At 44.8% G+C, this 22,720-nt stretch overlaps 1 protein-coding gene across 20 annotated transcripts in view; it reads right to left on the bottom strand.

The window, feature by feature from the left end:
- The window catches only part of mycbp2 (MYC binding protein 2), a 316,135-nt gene that overhangs the window by 50,059 nt on the left and 243,356 nt on the right, over positions 1-22,720 (bottom strand). For 10 of the 20 annotated variants that reach the window (XM_090215106.1, XM_090215110.1, XM_090215108.1 and 7 more), the window contains exons 50-55: positions 18,821-18,961; positions 13,101-13,352; positions 8,293-8,425; positions 6,644-6,778; positions 550-2,139; positions 60-229 (exon numbers count right to left, since the gene is read on the bottom strand). In XM_090215106.1, coding sequence (XP_090071232.1) covers positions 60-229; positions 550-2,139; positions 6,644-6,778; positions 8,293-8,425; positions 13,101-13,352; positions 18,821-18,961 — 2,421 coding nt within the window. The remainder of the gene's footprint in view (positions 1-59; positions 230-549; positions 2,140-6,643; positions 6,779-8,292; positions 8,426-13,100; positions 13,353-18,820; positions 18,962-22,720) is intronic. The other 10 variants (XM_021578598.3, XM_021578603.3, XM_021578602.3 and 7 more) reach the window with 1 other exon arrangement.

Below are 22,720 nucleotides of genomic sequence, written 5' to 3'. Positions count from 1 at the left end.
AATTATTATGTATGTGTAAAGATACAAAACATCTATTGAAGCGTTGAGCAGTACAGTACCTTTTCCCTGGTAGCAGTCTGCTTGTCTCTCAGGTACTTCTCCCTGCAGCGGTCACACACCAGGTACCAGGTACTTCCACCGATCCCTCCGTCTCCACAGTTTCCTGCCCAGCCCCCACAGAAGTGGCCGATACTGTTGTAGCCCTGGCCTCCCGCGTAGCGACCACAACCTGCCCAAAACACACCAGATGATGCTAAGATCCACAGACTTAAATAGAACACAGATACATGTATCTTATGCTAAGATCATATTGAGTAGTGCTGCTGTACGAACAGAGCTACAGTGTATATGGTGTCACGGGGTTAGCCACCATCCGCCTCGGTATGAAGACATGTTCAGCTTTCTTTTCTTCCACACAATCAATAAAACAAAATAGGATTTTCATGTCTGACCTTTATATGTGAGAGGTAGGCTAACCTCGCACAGTGACATGGCATGTGTATTTCTAAACGTATGGAATAAAAGCAAACCCAACCTTGTTGATCTTACCTGGGTGGGCCTGCCTCATGTGGTAGGTGACAGGGTAGGGGTGCGACTCCCCACACAGCTCACAGATGGTGTCCTTCTCTGGTCCCCCGATGGCCAGCTGGGCCATCTCCCCAAAAAGGTTCCCCCTGGGGCGCACCTCCGCCTGATCTCTTTTCTTCTTCTCCTTCTTGGACTTCTTAGTGTCCTTCTCATTCTCCTTTTTCTTCAAGATGGCGCTGGAGCCCGGGCTGGGGAAAATCATGTTCTGGGTGGCTGCCTTGATGGTCGCCATGGAGATGTCCTCCCAGAATGCAACAAGGTGCTGGAGTGTGAGTGGCAGGATGGACTTGGCCCTCATGAAGGGATGAGTGGCCACCTTGTGGGAGACGGGCTCCCCCTTGCCGTCCTCGCACTTCTCGGTCAGTGGTGGCTCTTTGAGCATGGACAGGACCTTGTTCTTGTTGATGCTGCCCATCTTGGAGATGTCGGGCCCGTGTGGGGCAATGTTGAACATATTGAGGGCCGAAGATATCTCCAGCGAGTGGCGGTTCATCAGCTTGCTCTCCTTCTCCTCTTGGCCGCCCTGGCCACCCAGCGAGCTGCGGATGGGCGCGTGCTCCTTGGTCAGCTCCGGGTTGAACTTGAGGAACGAGGAGCAGGCCATGGCGTCGTGGACAATGCCCTCGTGCCAGAGGAACGCGGCGAAGACCGACCGGGCGCACTCTGCCACCGAGGGCGACATAGCCTGCTTGGTGGTCTCGGTGAGCCCTGATGAGCTCTCGCCCTTGAAGAGCGGGCCAGACTTGTCCTTCTTGGGGCGCACGTGGCGGCTGGAGGTCTTGCGGCTGACTTTTGCCGACGAGCGACTGCTCTCCAGCTCATTCTTGATGGGCACCTTGCAGATGCTGAAGTGTACCTTGGAAGAGCCCTCCTCTGTGTTGCTCACGTCAACGTTCTCATCATTTCCTTCATCATCGGAAAGAAGAGCAATAGACGTACACATCACCACCTCCCTGTGGAGGTCCTCCTGGGTCACATGGGGTGATGGGCTGCGGTTCTCCATGTTCATGTCACCTCCTTTGCTGCACCTGTCTTTGGGAGATAGTTTGGGTTTAGGCGAGGTGGACCTTCCCCTCAGTGGCTCTGAGGCGAGAGGGACCTTTTTCCGTAGGGTGTCCGGGTCCAGTGTGTACGAGTCCGACTTGGATCTCTCTCTGGGCGAGTCCAGCAAAGCCGTGGAGGGGCTGACTTTGGGAGGGAGGTTCTGGTCATGCTGGGGGGAGGAGGACCACGCCAAGGAGGTGCTAGAGGGGCTATACTTCCCTGAGGAGGAGGACAGGCCCTTCTGCTTGAGCGAAGAGGAGCGGGAGCCAGGGTTGGGCGATTCGGCGCGCAGCCCGGTGGAGTCACGATCACGCACTTCGGCCTTCCGCGCCTGCAGGGTGTTATGGTTGGGCGAGTGAGAGCGGCTATGAGAGTCTGACCGCAGCTTGGCCGTGTCTGACCTCAGGATCAGTGCCTCGCTGGCCGACAGGTCTTTGCTTTTGGAGTTGTCCGAGGAGCGTCCACCCTCCTGTTTTGGGGAGTGGCTTTTCTGTCGGTGTTTAGAGGCTAGTAGATAGGCACAAAATAGAAACAGTTATACTATAACTCATTGAGGTTTAGTGTAAAAGGCAGCACATCCAGTTTACTCAGAGTACAACACTCAACATCTAAGGGTCAAAACAAAACTGATTATGAAAGGGAAATAAAATGAAACGAATGGGAGGAAATGAAGAGAAGTCTGAAAAATGTTAAAATAAATAAGAAGCCTCAGACTGTGGAAAGTTGTCGACCATTTCACTTAAGTAAGTGACTGCAATTCAGAAGAGCCTTGAATGGCCTTGAAATAGTGACATACGTTTTCCAAATGATCTAAAATCAACCTATGCATGTCTGAAAGGTCTGTCCATCTATTCACTGAACATGGACAGAAGTAGCAAAAGGATCATGGTGCAACAAATGAGAAAAGCCCAGCCCAACACTGTCCCCCAGGCTAGGTATTATATAATTGGTCTTTTGAAAGTGTTCAGTCTGAAGGACTCATGCATTCTATATGTTACCCACCCTTTTGCCTGAGAGAGAGAGATGAGAGAGCAGAACCATGCCCAGCTACGGACATATTGCTTTCGTGCACACACTCATGAGAAGATGCAAGGCTGTGTGATGAAGAACCATCTACAGCGTAAAACACAGGACATGAATACAGGGACACCATCACAGTGAGGAGAAAGGAGGAGGGAGAGAGAACAGGTAAGGAAACACACCAGGAGGAGAAAGGAGGAGGGAGAGAGAACAGGTAAGGAATCACACCAGGAGGAGAAAGGAGGAGGGAGAGAGAACAGGTAAGGAATCACCACATGAGAAAGGAGGAGGGAGAGAGAACAGGTAAGGAATCACCACAGGAGGAGAAAGGAGGAGGGAGAGAGAACAGGTAAGGAAACACACCAGGAGGAGAAAGGAGGAGGGAGAGAGAACAGGTAAGGAAACACACCAGGAGGAGAAAGGAGAAGGGAGAGAACAGGTAAGGAATCACCACAGGAGGAGAAAGGAGAAGGGAGAGATAACAGGTAAGGAATCACCACAGGACGAGAAAGGAGGAGGGAGAGAGAACAGGTAAGGAAACACACCAGGAGGAGAAAGGAGGAGGGAGAGAGAACAGGTAAGGAAACACCACAGGACGAGAAAGGAGGAGGGAGAGAGAACAGGTAAGGAATCACCACAGGAGGAGAAAGGAGGAGGGACAGAGAACAGGTAAGGAAACCCCACAGGAGGAGAACGGAGGAGGGAGAGAGAACAGGTAAGGAAACACACCAGGAGAAGAAAGGAGAAGGGAGAGAACAGGTAAGGAATCACCACAGGACGAGAAAGGAGGAGGGAGAGAGAACAGGTAAGGAATCACCACAGGACGAGAAAGGAGGAGGGAGAGAGAACAGGTAAGGAATCACCACAGGACGAGAAAGGAGGAGGGAGAGATAACAGGTAAGGAATCACCACAGGACGAGAAAGGAGGAGGGAGAGAGAACAGGTAAGGAAACACCACAGGACGAGAAAGGAGGAGGGAGAGAGAACAGGTAAGGAAACACACCACAGGAGGAGAAAGGAGGAGGGAGAGAGAACAGGTAAGGAATCACCACAGGACGAGAAAGGAGGAGGGAGAGATAACAGGTAAGGAATCACCACAGGACGAGAAAGGAGGAGGGAGAGAGAACAGGTAAGGAAACACCACAGGACGAGAAAGGAGGAGGGAGAGAGAACAGGTAAGGAAACACACCACAGGAGGAGAAAGGAGGAGGGAGAGATAACAGGTAAGGAATCACACCAGGAGGAGAAAGGAGGAGGGAGAGAGAACAGGTAAGGAATCACCACATGAGGAGAAAGGAGGAGGGAGAGGATGACCATTGGGAGAGCAGAAGACGGAGTCAGAACGACAGGCAGTTGGAGTTAAGATAGCTATAAGAGAACAGAAAAAAAGGTAGTAAGAGATGCATGAACTAAGGCTGGGAGACAGCAGTTTGAGCCCGGGGCTGGGATAATGGAGTGAATGGAAACATATTGATACATGTTATACATTATTGATACTTAATAGTAAGTAATATTAGTAATATGCATGTCAATCTCTCCTGGCTGAAAGTGGAGGAGAGATTGACTTCATCATTACTTTTATTTGTGAGAGGTATTGACATGTTGAATGCACCAAGCTGTCAAGCAGATTCAAAAACATCTTATGGAACAGCGGGGACTGTGAAGCAACACAAACATTGGCACAGACACATGCATACACACACACACGATAACATACGCAATATACATACACATGGATTTAGTAATGTAGATATGTGGTAGTGGGGGCCTGAGGGCACACAGTGTGTTGTGAAATCTGTGCATGTATTGTAATGTTTTAAAATTGTATAAACTGCCTTAATTCTGCTGATGCCCAGGAAGAGTAGCTGCTGCTTAGGCAGCATCTAATGGGGATCCATAATAAATACAACATACAAATAGTAAGGAGAATATCAACTAATCTGACCATGTTTCTCATTAGAGCACCACGTGTGCTGCACGTTAAGGTTAGTAAGTCTGGTCATATTGACACATCTTCTAGGCATTTAGTTCAGTGTTTTAGAGATCCAGAAAGAAAAACAATGAATGCATGTGGTAAACTAATACAGTAACTCTAACACAAAATGATGCTTCCTAAATTCATATCTGATAGATGACACTAAGGTAGTCCACATTTGCAGTGCAGACCTGGGCTGGTTGAGAGTTCTAAGCAGGGATGGGAGCTATAGAGCTCATGTTTAAAAGTAGAATCAGTGATGCGTTTACCAAGAGAAGCGGGGTGACATCCCAGCAAATAGGGGACGTCGATCCCATTGGTTCACTTAAGGGCTGCGGCGTGACGTTATCCCACTGACATACTGAGAACATTTTAAGAACGTTGTGTGATGGTCCCAAGAGAGCGTTCTCTGGGGGAACTTTCCCAGGAAGTCACTGAGGACTATGTCAGGACTTTTTTAGGATGATCAAGACTTTTATTTTAATAGTCCTTAGGACATCGCACGATTGCCCCAAGGGAACTTTCTCAGGGGGACCTTTGTATAGTTCCCGGTTAGTCCCGGGGAGGTCCACTAAAAGTGCACAGAACTTTCTTGGGATGTTGTGGAGGTTTTGTCTAGTTCCTAGTTTGTCTCGGTGACATCCCAGAGGACGTTTTTAGGATGCTCTTGGGACGTTGTGTCATGGTCCCCTGGAGGTTGTCACGTGATGGTCCCAGATGTCCCAAACCATTATAAGTAAAGGGGGTTACAAGGTAAGTGGAACACTGTTCAGCTAAAATAGTGTAAACATCTATAATCAATGACAATATGATTACATTTGACATGATTTTAAGGGTGGCGAGTAGCCTAGCAGTTAGAGTGTTCAGCCAGAAACCGAAAGGTCGCTGGTTCGAATACCCGAGCCAACAAGGTGAAAAATCTGTCGATGTGTCCTTGAGAAAGCCACTTAACCCTTATTTGCTCCAGGGATGCCGTACTACTAAAGCTGACCTTGTAAAACACCACATCTCACTGTGACAGTAAAACATACACACATATATACATATATATATACACACACACATTATATATATATATATATATATATATATATATATAAAACCCGTACCTCCGCACATTGACTCAGTACCGGTACCCCCCGTATATAGCCTCGTTATTGTTATTTTATTGTGTTACTTTTTATTTTATTATTTCCTTTAGTTTATTTAATCATTATTTTATATTTCTTGAAATGCATTGTTGGTTAAGGGCTTGTAAAGTAAGCATTTCACGTAAGGTCTACAACTGCATGTAACAAATAAAATATGATTTGAGTTGTTTTAAAATGCTTTGCAACAGACAACGAAAACTAGGATTTCCTACTTCAGATACACTACCTCCTCATTTCACTCCATGTTTGACCATTTTATCAAGTTTTATGCCTAATGACCGTGACCAATGTTCTGCTTCAGGCAACAATTTAGGAGTTTCCTAAAGCAGAAGCAGCTGTAACTACCAAGCCCCAAGTGCATGTATACTGATTGTACAAAACATTAGGAACACCTGCTCTTTCCATTACAGACTGACCAGGTGAAAGCTATGATCCTGTATTAATGTCACCTTCAAATCAGTGTAGATGAAGGAGACGGGTTACAGAATAATATTTAAGCATTGAGACATGGATTGCGTATGTGTGCCAGAGCGTGAATGGGCAAGACAAAATATTTAAGTGCATTTGAACGGGGTATGATAGTAGGTGCCAGGCGCACCGGTTTGAGTTTGTCGAGAACTGCAATGATGCTGGGATTTTCACGCTCAACAGTTTCTTGTATCAAGAATGGTCCACTACCCAAAGGACATCCAGCCAACTTGACACAAATGTGGGAAGCATTTGGGTAAATATCGTCCAGCATCTCTGTGGAATGCTTTTGAAACCTTGTAGAGTCCATGCCCCAAATAATTGAGGCTGTAGTACACTCAGTGTAGACATCCCTCACCCACCCAGCCACGTATCCACGTCCCCCGGATGGCCTCACCTTTGTTGTTTGAGATGCCATAGTTGAAGCCCTGTGTCCCGTAGGCCCCAATGGCTCCAGCAGCACTGTTGAAGGCCTGGACAGAAAAGGGGCTAGTTGGGGGGGTCTGTGCCCCATGCTCTAGCAGGGTTTGTTCTGTTGGGAGAGAAGACAAAGCTGGACCACATTGGCTCCACCAAGAACAGCAACCAAAACATCCATTCACATCCATGTTAGATTCATTAAAGTGTCCAGTGAAAATCTCACTTTTAAAAGTTAATATGTTGACTCATAACCAAATAATGCTGCTGACTTGTACTATACTCGTCATTGTGGCCAAAGCAATACAAATAAAAAGTTACACTACTGTTCAAAAGTTGGTGGTCACTCCAACACCATCATTAAGTTTGCTGATGACACAACAGTGGTAGGGTACAGCCAATAGGGAGGAGGTCAGAGACGTGGCCGTGTGGTGCAAGGACAACAACCTCTGCCTCAACGTGATCAAGACAAAGGAGATGATTGTGGACTATAGGATAAGGAGGACCGAGCACAACCCCATTCTCATCGACGGGGCTGTAGTGGAGCAGGTTGAGCGCTTCAAGTTCCTTAGTGTCCACATCACCAACAAACTATCATGGTCCAAGCACACCAAGACAGTAATGAACAGGAGACTGAAAAGATTTGGCATTGTTCCCCAGATCCTCAAAAGGTTTTACAGCTGCACTATCGAGAGCATCTGACAGGTTACATCACTGCCAGGTATGGAAACTGCCCGGCCTCTGACAGAGAGTAGTGCGTATGGCCCAGTACATCACTGGGGCCAAGCTTCCTGCCATACAGGACCTCTATACCAGGCGGTGTCAGATGAAGGCTCTAAAAAAGACTCCAGCCACCGAGTCAGACTTCTCTCTGCTACCACACAGCAAGCAGTACCGGAGTGCCAAGTCTAGGTCCAAGAGGTTTCTAAACTGCTTCTACACCCAAGCCATAAGTCTCCTGAACAGCTAATCAACTGGCTACCCAGACTATCTGCATTGCCCCCCCCCCCCCCCCCCCCTCTACGCAGCTGCTACTCTGTTATTATCTATGCATGGTCACATTAATAAGTCTACCTACATCTAAATATTACCTCAATTACCTCAACACCAGCGCCCCCATACATTGACTCTGTACCGGTGCCCCCTGTATATAGCCTCCACATTGACTCTGTACCGATACCCCCTGTATATAGCCTCCACATCGACTCTGTACCGGTGCCCCCTGTATATAGCCTCCACATCGACTCTGTACCGGTGCCCCCTGTATATAGCCTCCACATTGACTCTGTACCGGTACCCCCTGTATATAGCCTCCACATTGACTCTGTACCGGTACCCCCTGTATATAGCCCCGCTATTGTTATTTACTGCTGCTCTATAATTATTTCTTATTGTTATCTCGTACTTATTTTTTTTGGTATTTTAAAACTGCATTGTTGGTTAAGGACTTGTAAGTAAGCATTTCACTCTAAGGTCTACACTTGTATTCGGCGCATTAGTTTTTGTTTTCTTAAAGCAGGATTCCTAGGAACTGTTGAGCTACTTTGTGAATATGGGCCCTGGTCTACAACAATTACAGAGGTCTCAAAGCAGTAAGGTAAGTAAAAAGGTAATTATAGGGGCTCTTACCTTCCCCTTGGCGTAGGTACTGGTTTCCCCCAGGATCTCGGGCCAGAGACCAGGCCTCTCCTTTGTTGCTCTCGCAGAACTCCACCACGCTATTCTTGTCCAGCTGCACCCACGTCCCCTCTGTGTTGATCACCTGATGGACAACACAAGGCTCTTTATCCCTCTACACACACATGCTAGTCCTCTCACACACACAGCACCATCCTCACAAATATCATCCCATCCCCTTATACAAAATGTACAACATCATTCCTACAGAGCAATTTCATACTGCATTGTAGCTAGAATATTTGCATAGTTTACTGTACAAAGATAATACATTTAAGAACTTACTCTGAAAGTCAGTCATATTGAAAGTTAAATGCATGTTTGTTTGTTTTGGTTTTGTAAAAGTCCTGAAAGAAAATCAACACTTTAGACATGCAGATGGAAAGTGTAAATGTTAATAAGTGCTTAGAGAGAGAGAGGCTTAGTGAGTCTTTCCATGATTCATTGTATCCTAGTAGTCCTCACATCCTATATCCTTGTCACCTTCTCAACCCTATGGGAGGAAGTCGTCCAAGGTTCCTCCCCTCAGACCACCTCCTCCAATGCGGTTTGAGAAGGAGGCGAGGATATAGGACGTGTGGACTCAAGGAAAGATGAATTGAGAAAGAGCCGCAGAGCCATTGGTTCAGAGAGGGCATTCCAGTAGAAGCATGACACACCACATCCTCCTAACAGAGGTCTAGAAGGCACCATTCAGCACTTTGGGTCAAGACATTTTATTAAAGCGCATCAAAATGTGCCCCGAGAAACAAAGTCAACAGAAGGTGTAAGAGGGGAAAGATTAATCTGAGATATAGTATGGCTTCAGCATTTCATGAATCCAATGTTAAAAACTTCTTAGGGCTGCAATCTCGTTAATGGGATCGATATGACAACAGCAAACCAAAAGCAAACCATGGAATAATCTGAGACGGTGCTCAGAAAAAACATTTTCTCCGCCATGTTGTAGTCAACAGAAATCAGAACTAACATTATAAATATTCCTTTACCTTTGATGATCTTCATCAGAATGCACTCCCAGGAATCATAGTTCCACAATAAATGTTTGATTTGTTTGATAATCAAAAATGTTTGATAATGTCCAAGTAGCTACTTTTGTTAGCGTATACACAAATCCAAACGCTCGTGCAGGTCCAGCCGAACGTCGTACGAAAACTTCAAAAAGTTATACAGGTCGTAGAAACATTTCAAACTAAGTATTGAATCAATCTTTAGGATGTTTTTATCATAAATCTTCAATAACATTCCAACCGGAGAATTCCATTGTCTGTAGAAAAGCCATGAGGCGCAGGTCGCTATCATGTGAAATGTGCATGACCAGGACCTGGCTCTCTGCCAGACCACTGACTCAAAGAGCTCTCATCCGGCCCCACATCACAGTAGAAGCCTCATTCAAGTTTCTAAAGACGGTTGACATAACCAATATTCCACTGTGTAATCAATAGGGAATGAGTTGAACATCGACCAACCTCAGATTTCCCACTTCCTGTTTGGATTTCTTCTCAGGTTTTTGCCTGCCATATGAGTTCTGTTATACTCACAGACATCATTCAAACAGTTTTACAAACTTCAGAGTGTTTTCTATCCAATACTAATAATATGCATATATTAGCAACTGGGACTGAGGAGTAGGCCGATTACTCTGGGCACCTTTCATCCAAGCTACTCAATACTGCCCCTGCAGCCATAATAAGTTTTAAAAAGTAGTGAAGGATAAACAAAATGTAAACCTCAGAAATATCTAATCTGTTTCCAATGATGAATAAATTAAGATAATTGTATATAGTTAAATAAAAAAAACTAAAATGTATAAATGCAAAATGCTTTAGCCATTGGAGTGTGTTAACTAAAGAAAAGAGCGGAGAATTGACAGAGCACACACCCACTCCCAGAGGCATTTTGTGTATTCACCTTTTCAATAGCAAAGTACAGTGCCTTCAGAAAGTATTCACACCCCTTGGCTTTTTCCACACTTTGTTGTTTTACAGCCTGAATTTAAAATGGATTAAATATAGATTTTTTTTGCTACTGGCCTACACACAACACCCTACCACATAATGTCAACGTGGAATTATGTTCTTTGAATTTTTTACAAGTTAATAAAAAATGAAAAGCTGCAACGTCTACAGTCAATAAGTATTTAACTCCATTGTTATGACAATCCTAAATAAGTTCTGGAGTAAACATTTGCCTTTAAAGTTGACATAAGTTGCATGGACTCACCGTGTGCAATAATAGTGTTTAACATGATTTTTGAATGGCTACCTCATCTCTGTACCCCACACATACAATTATCTGTAAGGTCCCTCAGTTGAGCAGTACATTTCAAACACAGATTCAACGACAAAGACCAGGGAGGTTTTCCAATGCCTCGCAAAGAAGGGCACCTATTGGTAGATTGGCAGCTATTGGCAGCTGCCACTTTGAACTTTTAAGTTATTAGTTACAATTTGGATGGTGTATCAATACACCCAGTCACTACTGGTGGTTCTAAACTTGAAATATGAAATATCCTTATTGATGTTACTGAGGGAGAGAGGAGAATGCAGAACATCTACATTCTGTCGGAACATGTTATTGTAAGACCTCAGGGATCCTATGGAAAGGAGAAGGGCCACAGTCTGGTACAAGTCAACAGGACAGCCATGAGTTGGGGAGGAGTGAGGAATTTAGGCCGAGGTCAGGTCAGATGAAGTGAGAAAGAACAGGCATCACTAAAGTCCTGTATAGCAACAGAGATGTATTGGCTGTCCATATGCATAAGGAGGAGACTCAGCATAGGAGGGTTTAAATACCAGTGCTTGTGTAAATATGTTTTTGTATAATGCAGCTGTGTGACCCAGTGGGTGAATAAACTTGGTTTGAGCTTTACTAGTCGTCCGTGAGTTTTTACCATGTTTATTTAGTATCTAACCACTACAAAGATAAAGGTGTCCTTTCTAACTAAGTTGCCAGAGAGGGCAATTTCACCATGAGGCCAACGTTGACTTTAAAACAGTTACAGAGTTTAATGGCTGTGATAGGAGAAATCGGAGGATGGATCAACAACATTGTAGTTACTCCACAATACTAACCTAACTGGCAGAGTGAAAAGAAGGAAGCCTATATAGAATAAAAATATTCCAAAACATGCAAACTGTTTCCTTCAATGCAAGGTAATACTGCAAAAATATGGCAAAGCAATTCACTTTTTGTCCTGAATACAAAGTGTTATGTTTGGGGCAAATCCAATCCAATACAAGACATGTTATGGGTCCGTCTCTCAACATCCCTTCGCTCTCCCTTTCCTCCACTGACCCAAAAAGGACACCGTCTTCCAGATGATGGCGAAACTCAAGTCGCACCGCTTTATTTCTGCCTCATGCACAAATTCACGTTGTTACTCCTAGTGACAGAGAAAGTGAAATATTCTTTGATATTAAAAAAGACCCAAGCCGCTAATAACAACGCAAGCCTATAGATCCACTTTCCTCCTCATTCATTACTGCTGCACTGCTTGTTGTAGCGCTGAGTGGAAATAGGAAGAACGCGTATTTTATGGCTTATAAAAGTGTTGACAGTGCTGAGTAAGAACTTAAACATGAACTCACTCAAAAACAGCAGCTCTTGGCTGTATTCGTATTCTCTAGTCATGGTTTTGAAATCTCACAGTATCAATTTTGCCGTAGCTTTCTTTTATGCCTGCTAAGTTACTGCAGACGGGGTCATCTGAGCCATCTGATTGGCCAGCGGAGGCATAGTGTACTTGATTTCCTCTCCAGGCCCACCGAGAAGGGAGAGTTTGTACCTTTATACAAATGAAATGGCAACAGTTTGCCTACCTGGCACGCAGGGCAGTTGAATTGGCACAGTGTGCCTACCCGGGACGCAGGGCAGCTGAATTGGCACAGTTTGCCTACCTGGCGCGCAGGGCAGCTGAATTGGCACAGTTTGCCTACCCGGGACGCAGGGCAGTTGAATTGGCACAGTGTGCCTACCCGGGACGCAGGGCAGCTGAATTGGCACAGTTTGCCTACCCGGGACGCAGGGCAGCTGAATTGGCACAGTTTGCCTACCTGGCGCGCAGGGCAGCTGAATTGGCACAGTTTGCCTACCTGGCGCGCAGGGCAGCTGAATTGGCACAGTTTGCCTACCTGGCACGCAGGGCAGCTGAATTGGCAGTTTGCCTACCTGGCGCGCAGGGCAGCTGAATTGGCACCGTTTGCCTACCTGGCTCGCAGGGCAGCTGAATTGGCACAGTTTGCCTACCTGGCGCGCAGGGCAGCTGAATTGGCACAGTTTGCCTACCTGGCGCGCAGGGCAGCTGAATTGGCACAGTTTGCCTACCTGGCTCGCAGGGCAGCTGAATTGGCACAGTTTGCCTACCCGGCACCCAATTTACAAGCAAAAGGGGGAGCAAACTAAATGCATTACAACGACTTTGGTCTGTGTTAGCAAAGAGAGCAAGGTAGAGCGCAACAAAAGAGACAGGCATAATAACAACTGTGCTGTAGTTCTTATGCCCATTCTTTTAGTTATATAGATATTATGCTCGTTTGTGTTGCCCTTTTCTACTCCTCTACTTTGACTGGAAATATTTTTATAGATAGATTATAATTTATCTATAAAAAGTATCGGCAGCTGCTATAAATCATTTAAGTCACACATCATACCTCGCCTACTGCCTTGACCTTGTTCCCAAGTACTAACATTCCAACGGGGATACCCCTAAGGTATGGGCAGCTTCTGATGTTGTGACCCGAGGGGCCCGTCTTCACTACCTTATAAAGGCCAGGGCCGCTGCCGCCCTGCCTCACCCTGTCCTGCTCCCGCATGGAGGGGGCCTCTTGGGAGGGGCGGCCGCTGCCACCCTGCCTCACCCTGTCCTGCTCCCGCATGGAGGGGGCCTCTTGGGAGGTGCGGCCGCTGCCACCCTGCCTCACCCTGTCCTGCTCCCGCATGGAGGGAGCCTCTTGGGAGGGGAGGCCGCTGGCGCTCACCTCAACACACTGCTCCAATTGGCCCCTGGCCTCCTGAAAGAGGGAATTGACTAGCATTAACACCAGTTCGGTTAGGTTAGAAGACCAGTCAGTGGGCGAGTAGTAATGGATTTGTCTGATGCGATGACATAGTTTCATCCTGATTCCTTATAACTTCGTGTCATATGAGAGAGGATGTAACGTGACCAGTGTTTCATATTATCAAATGAACAAAGTTCCAGCATAGCGGTTACAGCTTTACAGTACTGTCCACAGAGCTATCAGTTCAACAAAACCAGTAGGATCCACACTCTCTAACAAATGTTGACATAGAGCCTAACGTTTACTTAAATATTGCAGCAATGACTAACACATTTTCGAGGACACCCTGTGAGTATCAAGTGCACAGCTGGTTGTTGGGCTGATACTGTCTCAATGGCATAAATTGGACAAGAACACAGGCCTCATTAACAACACCTGAACACCACAAAAAAGTGATCAAAAAGTGTGATGACAAAGTATGATAAATGCATAAATAAAAATGATGTATCACTTCATACTGCACAGGCTTGAAACATGTTTCAACTGTCCATTTACCTAACCATAAACATTGAACATGTGTGAAGAGTACAGTGAAAGTAAACCTAAAGATTTAAAACAAATTGCTAGTAATACTATGAATTTGATATTCTACATGAACTCAGCAAATTGTTGCATCAATGTTTCTCAAAAATAGATATTCCCAAAAGGAAATGGTCAATTCAAAAATGTTATCAAGAAAATGCTGTGTGGGTAAGGCAGAATCTTATTTGTAAGGCATGCTCTAACAAATGGGCCCACAGTACTAGACACACTCTCTGCCCCACTTGTTGCAGAACTGTTGACCTAGAGTACCAATCAAAAGTTTAGACACCTAGTCATTCCAGGGTTGTTCTTTATTTTTTTTTACAATTTTCTACATTGTAGAATAACATTGAAGACGTCAAAACTAGGAAATAACACATATGGAATCATATTGTAAACAAAAAAGTGTTAAACAAATCAAAATATATTTTATATTTGAGATTGTTCAAAGTAGCCACCCTTTGTCTTGATGACAGCTTTGCATTCTCTCAACCAGCTTCATGAGGTAGTCACCTGGAATGCATTTAGTTGGGTTCTGAGAATATGAAATATACTTACTCATGTCACTGAGGGAGAGAGGGTAATGTATAATGTTTACATTATGTCAGGATATGTTTTTGTTAGCCATCAGGGATCCTATTGCAGGGATCCTCTGGGAGGAGAAGAGACACAGTCTGGTACCAGTCACCATGACAGCTGTGAGTTGGGGAGGAGTGAGCACTTTGGGGTAGAGGTCAGGTCAGATGACGTGAGGAAGAACAGATATCACTAAGGTTCTGTCTAGCAACAGAAATGCATTGGGTGTTCAGATATGTAGGAAAAGACTAAGGAGGAAGGGTAAAATATATGTGCTTGTGTGAAGATGTCTTTGTCTAATGCAACTGTATCGATCCTCTGGGAAGAATTAAACTTGGTTAAGCTTACTCAGAATTAGAACCTAACAATTTCAATTAACAGGTTAAAAGTTCTTAATGTGTTTGAGCCAATCAGTTGTGTTGTGACAAGGTAGGGGTGGTAAAAGACCAAGTCCATATTATGGCAAGAACAGCTCAAATAAGCAAAGAGAAATGACAGAACATCATTACTTTAAGACATGAAGGTCAGTCAATCAGGAACATTTCAAGAACGTTGAAAGTTTCTTCAAGTGCAGTCGTAAAAACCATCAAGCTCTATGATGAAACTGGATTTCATGAGGACCGCCACAGGAAAGGAAGACCCAGAGTTTCCTCTGCTGCAGAGGATAAGTTCATTAGAGTTACCAGCCAAAGAAATTACAGCCCAAATAAATGCTTCAGAGTTCAAGTAACAGACATCAACATCAACTGTTCAGAGGAGACGGAGTGAATCAGGCATTCATGGTCGAATTGCTGCAAAGAAATCACTACTAAAGGACACCAATAATAAGAAGAGACTTGCTTGGTCCAAGAAACACAAATAATGGACGTTAGAACGATGGAAATTTGTTCTTTGGTCTTGAGTCCAAATTGGAGATTTTTGGATCCTACTCTGTGTCTGAGACACAGAGTAGGTAAATGGATGATCTCTGCATGTGTGGTTTCCACTGTGAAGGAGGTGGTGTGATGGTGCTTTACTGGTGACAGTGGAAAGGGAAAAGGGTGGCAATTTAGAAGAATCTAAAATATATTTAGATTTGTTTAACACTTTTTTGGTTACTAAATGATTCCATATGTGTTGTTTCACTGTTTTGATGTCTTCACTATTATTCAACAATGTAGAAAATAGTAAAAAAGAAAAACTCTTGAATGAGTAGGTGTCCAAACTTTTGACTGGTACTGTATATACTGTACTTTAGTCAATGTCACTCCAACATTTCTCATCCTAATATTTACACATTTCTTAATTCCATGATTTTACTTTGAGACGTGTGTATTGTTCTCTCCACATTCTTTTGGAGAGATTGGAAACCCAAATTGGTCTACACGGACAAGTTCTGGCTTGGTTTAGATATTATCTGTCGGAAAGATATCAGTTTGTCTCTGTGAATGGTTTGTTCTCTGACATATCAACTGTAAATTTCGGTGTTCCTCAAGGTTCCGTTTTTGGACCACTATTGTTTTCACTATATATTTTACCTCTTGGGGATGTCATTCGAAAACATAATGTTAACTTTCACTGCTATGCGGATGACACACAGCTGTACATTTCAATGAAACATGGTGAAGCCCCAAAATTGCCCCCACTAGAAGCCTGTGTTTCAGACATAAGGAAGTGGATAGCTGCAAACGTTCTACTTTTAAACTCGGACAAAACAGAGAATCTTGTTTTAGGTCCCAAGAAACAAAGAGATCTTCTGTTGAATCTGACAATTAATCTTGATGGTTGTACAGTCATCACAAATAAAACTGTGAAGGACCTCGGCGTTACTCTGGACCCTAATATCTCTTTTGACGAACATATCAAGACTGTTTCAAGAACAGCTTTTTTCCATCTACGTAACATTGCAAAAATCAGAAACTTTTTGTCCAAGAATTATGCAGAAAAATGAATCCATGCTTTTGTTACTTCTAGGTTAGACTACTGCAATGCTTTACTTTCCAGCTACCTGGAAAAAGCACTAAATAAACTTCAGTTAGTGCTAAATACGGCTGCTAGAATCCTGACTAGAATCCTGACTGGAACCAATTTTTTTTATCATATTACTCCAGTGCTAGCCTCCCTACACTGGCTTCCTGTCAAGGCAAGGGCTGATTTCAAGGTTTTACTGCTAACCTACAAAGCATTACATGGGCTTGCTCCTACCTATCTTTCTGATTTGGTCATGCCGCACATACCGACACGTACGCTACAGTCACAAGACGCAGGCCTCCTAATTGTCCCTAGAATTTCTAAGCAAACAGCTGGAGGCAGGGCTTTCTCCTATAGAGCTACATTTTTATGGAATGGTCTGCCTACCCATGTGAGAGACGTAGACTCGGTCTCAACCTTTAAGTCTTTACTGAAGATTCATCTCTTTAGTGGGTCATATGATTGAGTGTAGTCTGGCCCAGGAGTGTGAAGGTGAACGGAAAGGCATGATGACTCCTTGCTGTCCCCAGTCCACCTGGCCATGCTTCTGCTCCAGGTTCAACTGTTCTGCCTGCGGCTATGGAACCCTGACCTGTTCACCGGACGTGCTACCTGTCCCAGACCTGCTGTTTTCAAGAGACAGCAGGAGCAATAGAGATATGATCGGCTATGAAAAGCCAAATGACATTTACTCCTGAGGTGCTGACTTGCTGCACCCTCGAGAACTACTGTGATTATTATTATTTGACCAAACTGGTCATTTGTGAACATTTGAACATCTTGGCCATGTTCCGTTATAATCTCCACCCAGCACAGCCAGAAGAGGACTGGCCACCCCTCATAGCCTGGTTCCTCTCTAGGTTTCTTCCTAGGTTTTGGCCTTTCTAGGGAGTTTTTCCTAGCCACCGTGCTTCTACACCTGCTTGCCGTTTGGGGTTTTAGGCTGGGTTTCTGAACAGCACTGAGATATCAGCTGATGTAAGAAGCGCTATATAAATACATTTGATTTGTTGTGAATTGTTAGATATTACTGCACTGTTGGAGCTAGGAACACAAGCATTTTGCTAAACCCGCAATAACATCTGCTAAATATGTGTGTGACCAATACATTTTTATTTTAGCGTGAGAAACAGGGAAGGAAAAAGCATCAATGTTTTTTGGGGGGTTCTTCAGCAATTTTATCTGTTCTTAAGTTACTTTGTAATTGAACTTGAGAAGAGTGAGCTGTCACCAATTTTGACGGTGTGACCAAATAGGCTTTGTACTCAAGCAATTGTGAAGGAATTACAAAATGTGGTGAAGGATTCAGAATGTTGACAAAGTCTGTCAAATATTAGCTTCCTTCCTGTGAAGTGTCATGGTGAACATTTTGTTATTTTGGGTGGGAAGGGGTTGGGGAGGCATTTTTAAACCCACTTTTGGGTTACTGGTAATAGTGAAATGATCATATTGAGCTAAGATTTATTTTTCATTTTTCAATTATTTTGAAGTTTAAAAAAAGACAGAAAAAGAAATCTTCCACATACAGGATGTAGTGTGTCATGCTGTTCTTGACAATGCCCTTACATAGAAGCCTCTGAACCTTACAAGCCTCAGCAGCCCAATGCATAGGCATAATTGTAGAGTGGTAGAGGCACAATTTCCATATGAAGTGGTGTTGGGGACCAATGATTGCTTCATGACAGAACACAGTTATTCTTAAAATTGATGGTCAATACATAGGCAATGCCATTTAATTAATTAATTAATGTAAACACTTTCTAATCTATCCAACCATGAAGTCCCTGATTAGACAGGGCTAGTTTCCCGGTCCCAAATTAAGCCTAGTACTGGACTAAAAAGCATGCTCAAATGAAAAAGACAATATAAAAATAGTTTTTTTAGGCAAGGACTAGGCTTAATCTGCATCTAAGCAGCCAGCCTTCAGAGTTTTGAGGTTGTTTGTGTCATGGAGCAAATATATGGTATTTCAAAACGTGTTTTATTTTGCTCTGATGTGCCTGTGCTTGTGAAGCTTGGGGGAGAAGAAAGCAATGAGGAAGAGGTGATCTCATCTACTACCTCTATCTTTTTGGTCAATAACTGCATTGGGGATTACTTCAATGCATTAAGCATGTATTAACTGATCATGCAGGTTTTTTTCAAGAGCCATGTCCAACCGAACACATTCTAGTAACATTAAAGTGAACCTTTTTCTCATCCCCTCAGTCATGAGTTAAGGCATGCATGTTGCCCTTATGCTGCCATTTGTGAAGGTCTGGTAGTGTGGGGTCTCATGATCTGTGATGCTTTCCCCAAAAGAGCAGCATAGGGTGGAACACTACCCTGCTGTCATACAGACTGACTGACTGACTGATCGTCATTTTACTTACGTCGGCAGGGACCAGCAGGCTCCTGCCCATGTGCTGGTTAAAAGAGAGGCACCAGGCTTCAGTGTACCTATTCATGTTGGGCACATACTTCTTCACTGTCTCGTCATTCAGCCTGAGCCAAACACCATCATCATTGTGGATCTATGGGAAAACAAGCAACAGAGGGAAGAGAGCACAGTCATACCCCCCTCCTGTCACTATGGAAACATAGTCAACTGGGTTGAATGGCTCCAGAACCCCAGAATCAACAAGGAAGGCAGAGTGACCTATACTGAGTGGTGCAAAATGTAAAAGCCAGGTGATAAACACCTAAATTGGAACGCAGTGGCTGTACAGTAACATACTATACATGACGTCAGAGCTCTGGCTCTGCGCTTCACAGCACTGTATGTGTTTTGACTGACCGCTGTTCTGAACTTGTTATTGCCCCTCCCGCACAGTTTTGTTGTCTGATTGAGGGAAATGCTGAGACGTTGAGGATTACAATAAATACCGCTTTGATGTCACACATGCAAGTCATACACCCACGAATCCAAATGTGCACTTTACATTTCCATATCAGAAAACTCAAGTCATATACGTTGTCAACATTTATGATCACTATGGTTGATGTACAGTTACCAGATGACATGGTAGCATACCCTGGGTTGTCCTGAAGAGAATGAGCCTGGTTGATGGACAGTTACCAGATGACATGGTGTCATACCCTGGGTTGTCCTGAAGAGAATGAGCCTGGTTGATGGACAGTTACCAGATGACATGGTAGCATACCCTGGGTTGTTCTGAACAGAATGAGCCTGGTTGATGGACAGTTACCAGATGACATGGTGTCATACCCTGGGTTGTTCTGAACAGAATGAGCCTGGTTGATGGACAGTTACCAGATGACATGGTAGCATACCCTGGGTTGTTCTGAACAGAATGAGCCTGGTTGATGGACAGTTACCAGATGACATGGTGTCATACCCTGGGTTGTTCTGAACAGAATGAGCCTGGTTGATGGACAGTTACCAGATGACATGGTGTCATACCCTGGGTTGTCCTGAAGAGAATGAGCCTGGTTGATGGACAGTTACCAGATGACATGGTAGCATACCCTGGGTTGTTCTGAACAGAATGAGCCTGGTTGATGGACAGTTACCAGATGACATGGTGTCATACCCTGGGTTGTTCTGAACAGAATGAGCCTGGTTGATGGACAGTTACCAGATGACATGGTAGCATACCCTGGGTTGTTCTGAACAGAATGAGCCTGGTTGATGGACAGTTACCAGATGACATGGTGTCATACCCTGGGTTGTCCTGAAGAGAATGAGCCTGGTTGATGGACAGTTACCAGATGACATGGTAGCATACCCTGGGTTGTTCTGAACAGAATGAGCCTGGTTGATGGACAGTTACCAGATGACTTGGTGTCATACCCTGGGTTGTTCTGAACAGAATGAGCCTGGTTGATGGACAGTTACCAGATGACATGGTAGCATACCCTGGGTTGTTCTGAACAGAATGAGCCTGGTTGATGGACAGTTACCAGATGACATGGTGTCATACCCTGGGTTGTTCTGAACAGAATGAGCCTGGTTGATGGACAGTTACCAGATGACATGGTGTCATACCCTGGGTTGTCCTGAAGAGAATGAGCCTGGTTGATGGACAGTTACCAGATGACATGGTAGCATACCCTGGGTTGTTCTGAACAGAATGAGCCTGGTTGATGGACAGTTACCAGATGACATGGTGTCATACCCTGGGTTGTTCTGAACAGAATGAGCCTGGTTGATGGACAGTTACCAGATGACATGGTAGCATACCCTGGGTTGTTCTGAACAGAATGAGCCTGGTTGATGGACAGTTACCAGATGACATGGTGTCATACCCTGGGTTGTTCTGAACAGAATGAGCCTGGTTGATGGACAGTTACCAGATGACATGGTAGCATACCCTGGGTTGTTCTGAACAGAATGAGCCTGGTTGATGGACAGTTACCAGATGACATGGTGTCATACCCTGGGTTGTTCTGAACAGAATGAGCCTGGTTGATGGACAGTTACCAGATGACATGGTAGCATACCCTGGGTTGTTCTGAACAGAATGAGCCTGGTTGATGGACAGTTACCAGATGACATGGTAGCATACCCTGGGTTGTTCTGAACAGAATGAGCCTGGTTGATGGACAGTTACCAGATGACATGGTGTCATACCCTGGGTTGTTCTGAACAGAATGAGCCTGGTTGATGGACAGTTACCAGATGACATGGTAGCATACCCTGGGTTGTTCTGAACAGAATGAGCCTGGTTGATGGACAGTTACCAGATGACATGGTGTCATACCCTGGGTTGTTCTGAACAGAATGAGCCTGGTTGATGGACAGTTACCAGATGACATGGTAGCATACCCTGGGTTGTTCTGAACAGAATGAGCCTGGTTGATGGACAGTTACCAGATGACATGGTAGCATACCCTGGGTTGTTCTGAACAGAATGAGCCTGGTTGATGGACAGTTACCAGATGACATGGTGTCATACCCTGGGTTGTCCTGAAGAGAATGAGCCTGGTTGATGGACAGTTACCAGATGACATGGTAGCATACCCTGGGTTGTTCTGAACAGAATGAGCCTGGTTGATGGACAGTTACCAGATGACATGGTGTCATACCCTGGGTTGTCCTGAAGAGAATGAGCCTGGTTGATGGACAGTTACCAGATGACATGGTGTCATACCCTGGGTTGTCCTGAAGAGAATGAGCCTGGTTGATGGACAGTTACCAGATGACATGGTGTCATACCCTGGGTTGTCCTGAAGAGAATGAGCCTGGTTGATGGACAGTTACCAGATGACATGGTGTCATACCCTGGGTTGTCCTGAAGAGAATGAGCCTGGTTGATGGACAGTTACCAGATGACATGGTGTCATACCCTGGGTTGTTCTGAACAGAATGAGCCTGGTTGATGGACAGTTACCAGATGACATGGTGTCATACCCTGGGTTGTCCTGAAGAGAATGAGCCTGGTTGATGGACAGTTACCAGATGACATGGTAGCATACCCTGGGTTGTTCTGAACAGAATGAGCCTGGTTGATGGACAGTTACCAGATGACATGGTGTCATACCCTGGGTTGTCCTGAAGAGAATGAGCCTGGTTGATGGACAGTTACCAGATGACATGGTAGCATACCCTGGGTTGTTCTGAACAGAATGAGCCTGGTTGATGGACAGTTACCAGATGACATGGTGTCATACCCTGGGTTGTTCTGAACAGAATGAGCCTGGTTGATGGACAGTTACCAGATGACATGGTAGCATACCCTGGGTTGTTCTGAACAGAATGAGCCTGGTTGATGGACAGTTACCAGATGACATGGTGTCATACCCTGGGTTGTCCTGAAGAGAATGAGCCTGGTTGATGGACAGTTACCAGATGACATGGTAGCATACCCTGGGTTGTTCTGAACAGAATGAGCCTGGTTGATGGACAGTTACCAGATGACTTGGTGTCATACCCTGGGTTGTTCTGAACAGAATGAGCCTGGTTGATGGACAGTTACCAGATGACATGGTAGCATACCCTGGGTTGTTCTGAACAGAATGAGCCTGGTTGATGGACAGTTACCAGATGACATGGTGTCATACCCTGGGTTGTTCTGAACAGAATGAGCCTGGTTGATGGACAGTTACCAGATGACATGGTGTCATACCCTGGGTTGTCCTGAAGAGAATGAGCCTGGTTGATGGACAGTTACCAGATGACATGGTAGCATACCCTGGGTTGTTCTGAACAGAATGAGCCTGGTTGATGGACAGTTACCAGATGACATGGTGTCATACCCTGGGTTGTTCTGAACAGAATGAGCCTGGTTGATGGACAGTTACCAGATGACATGGTAGCATACCCTGGGTTG

Source organism: Oncorhynchus mykiss, chromosome 22, assembly GCF_057628025.1.
Source record: "Oncorhynchus mykiss isolate SJ-2025 chromosome 22, ASM5762802v1, whole genome shotgun sequence".
Taxonomy (NCBI): domain Eukaryota; kingdom Metazoa; phylum Chordata; class Actinopteri; order Salmoniformes; family Salmonidae; genus Oncorhynchus; species Oncorhynchus mykiss.
This window is presented reverse-complemented; position numbering and strand designations above follow the sequence as displayed.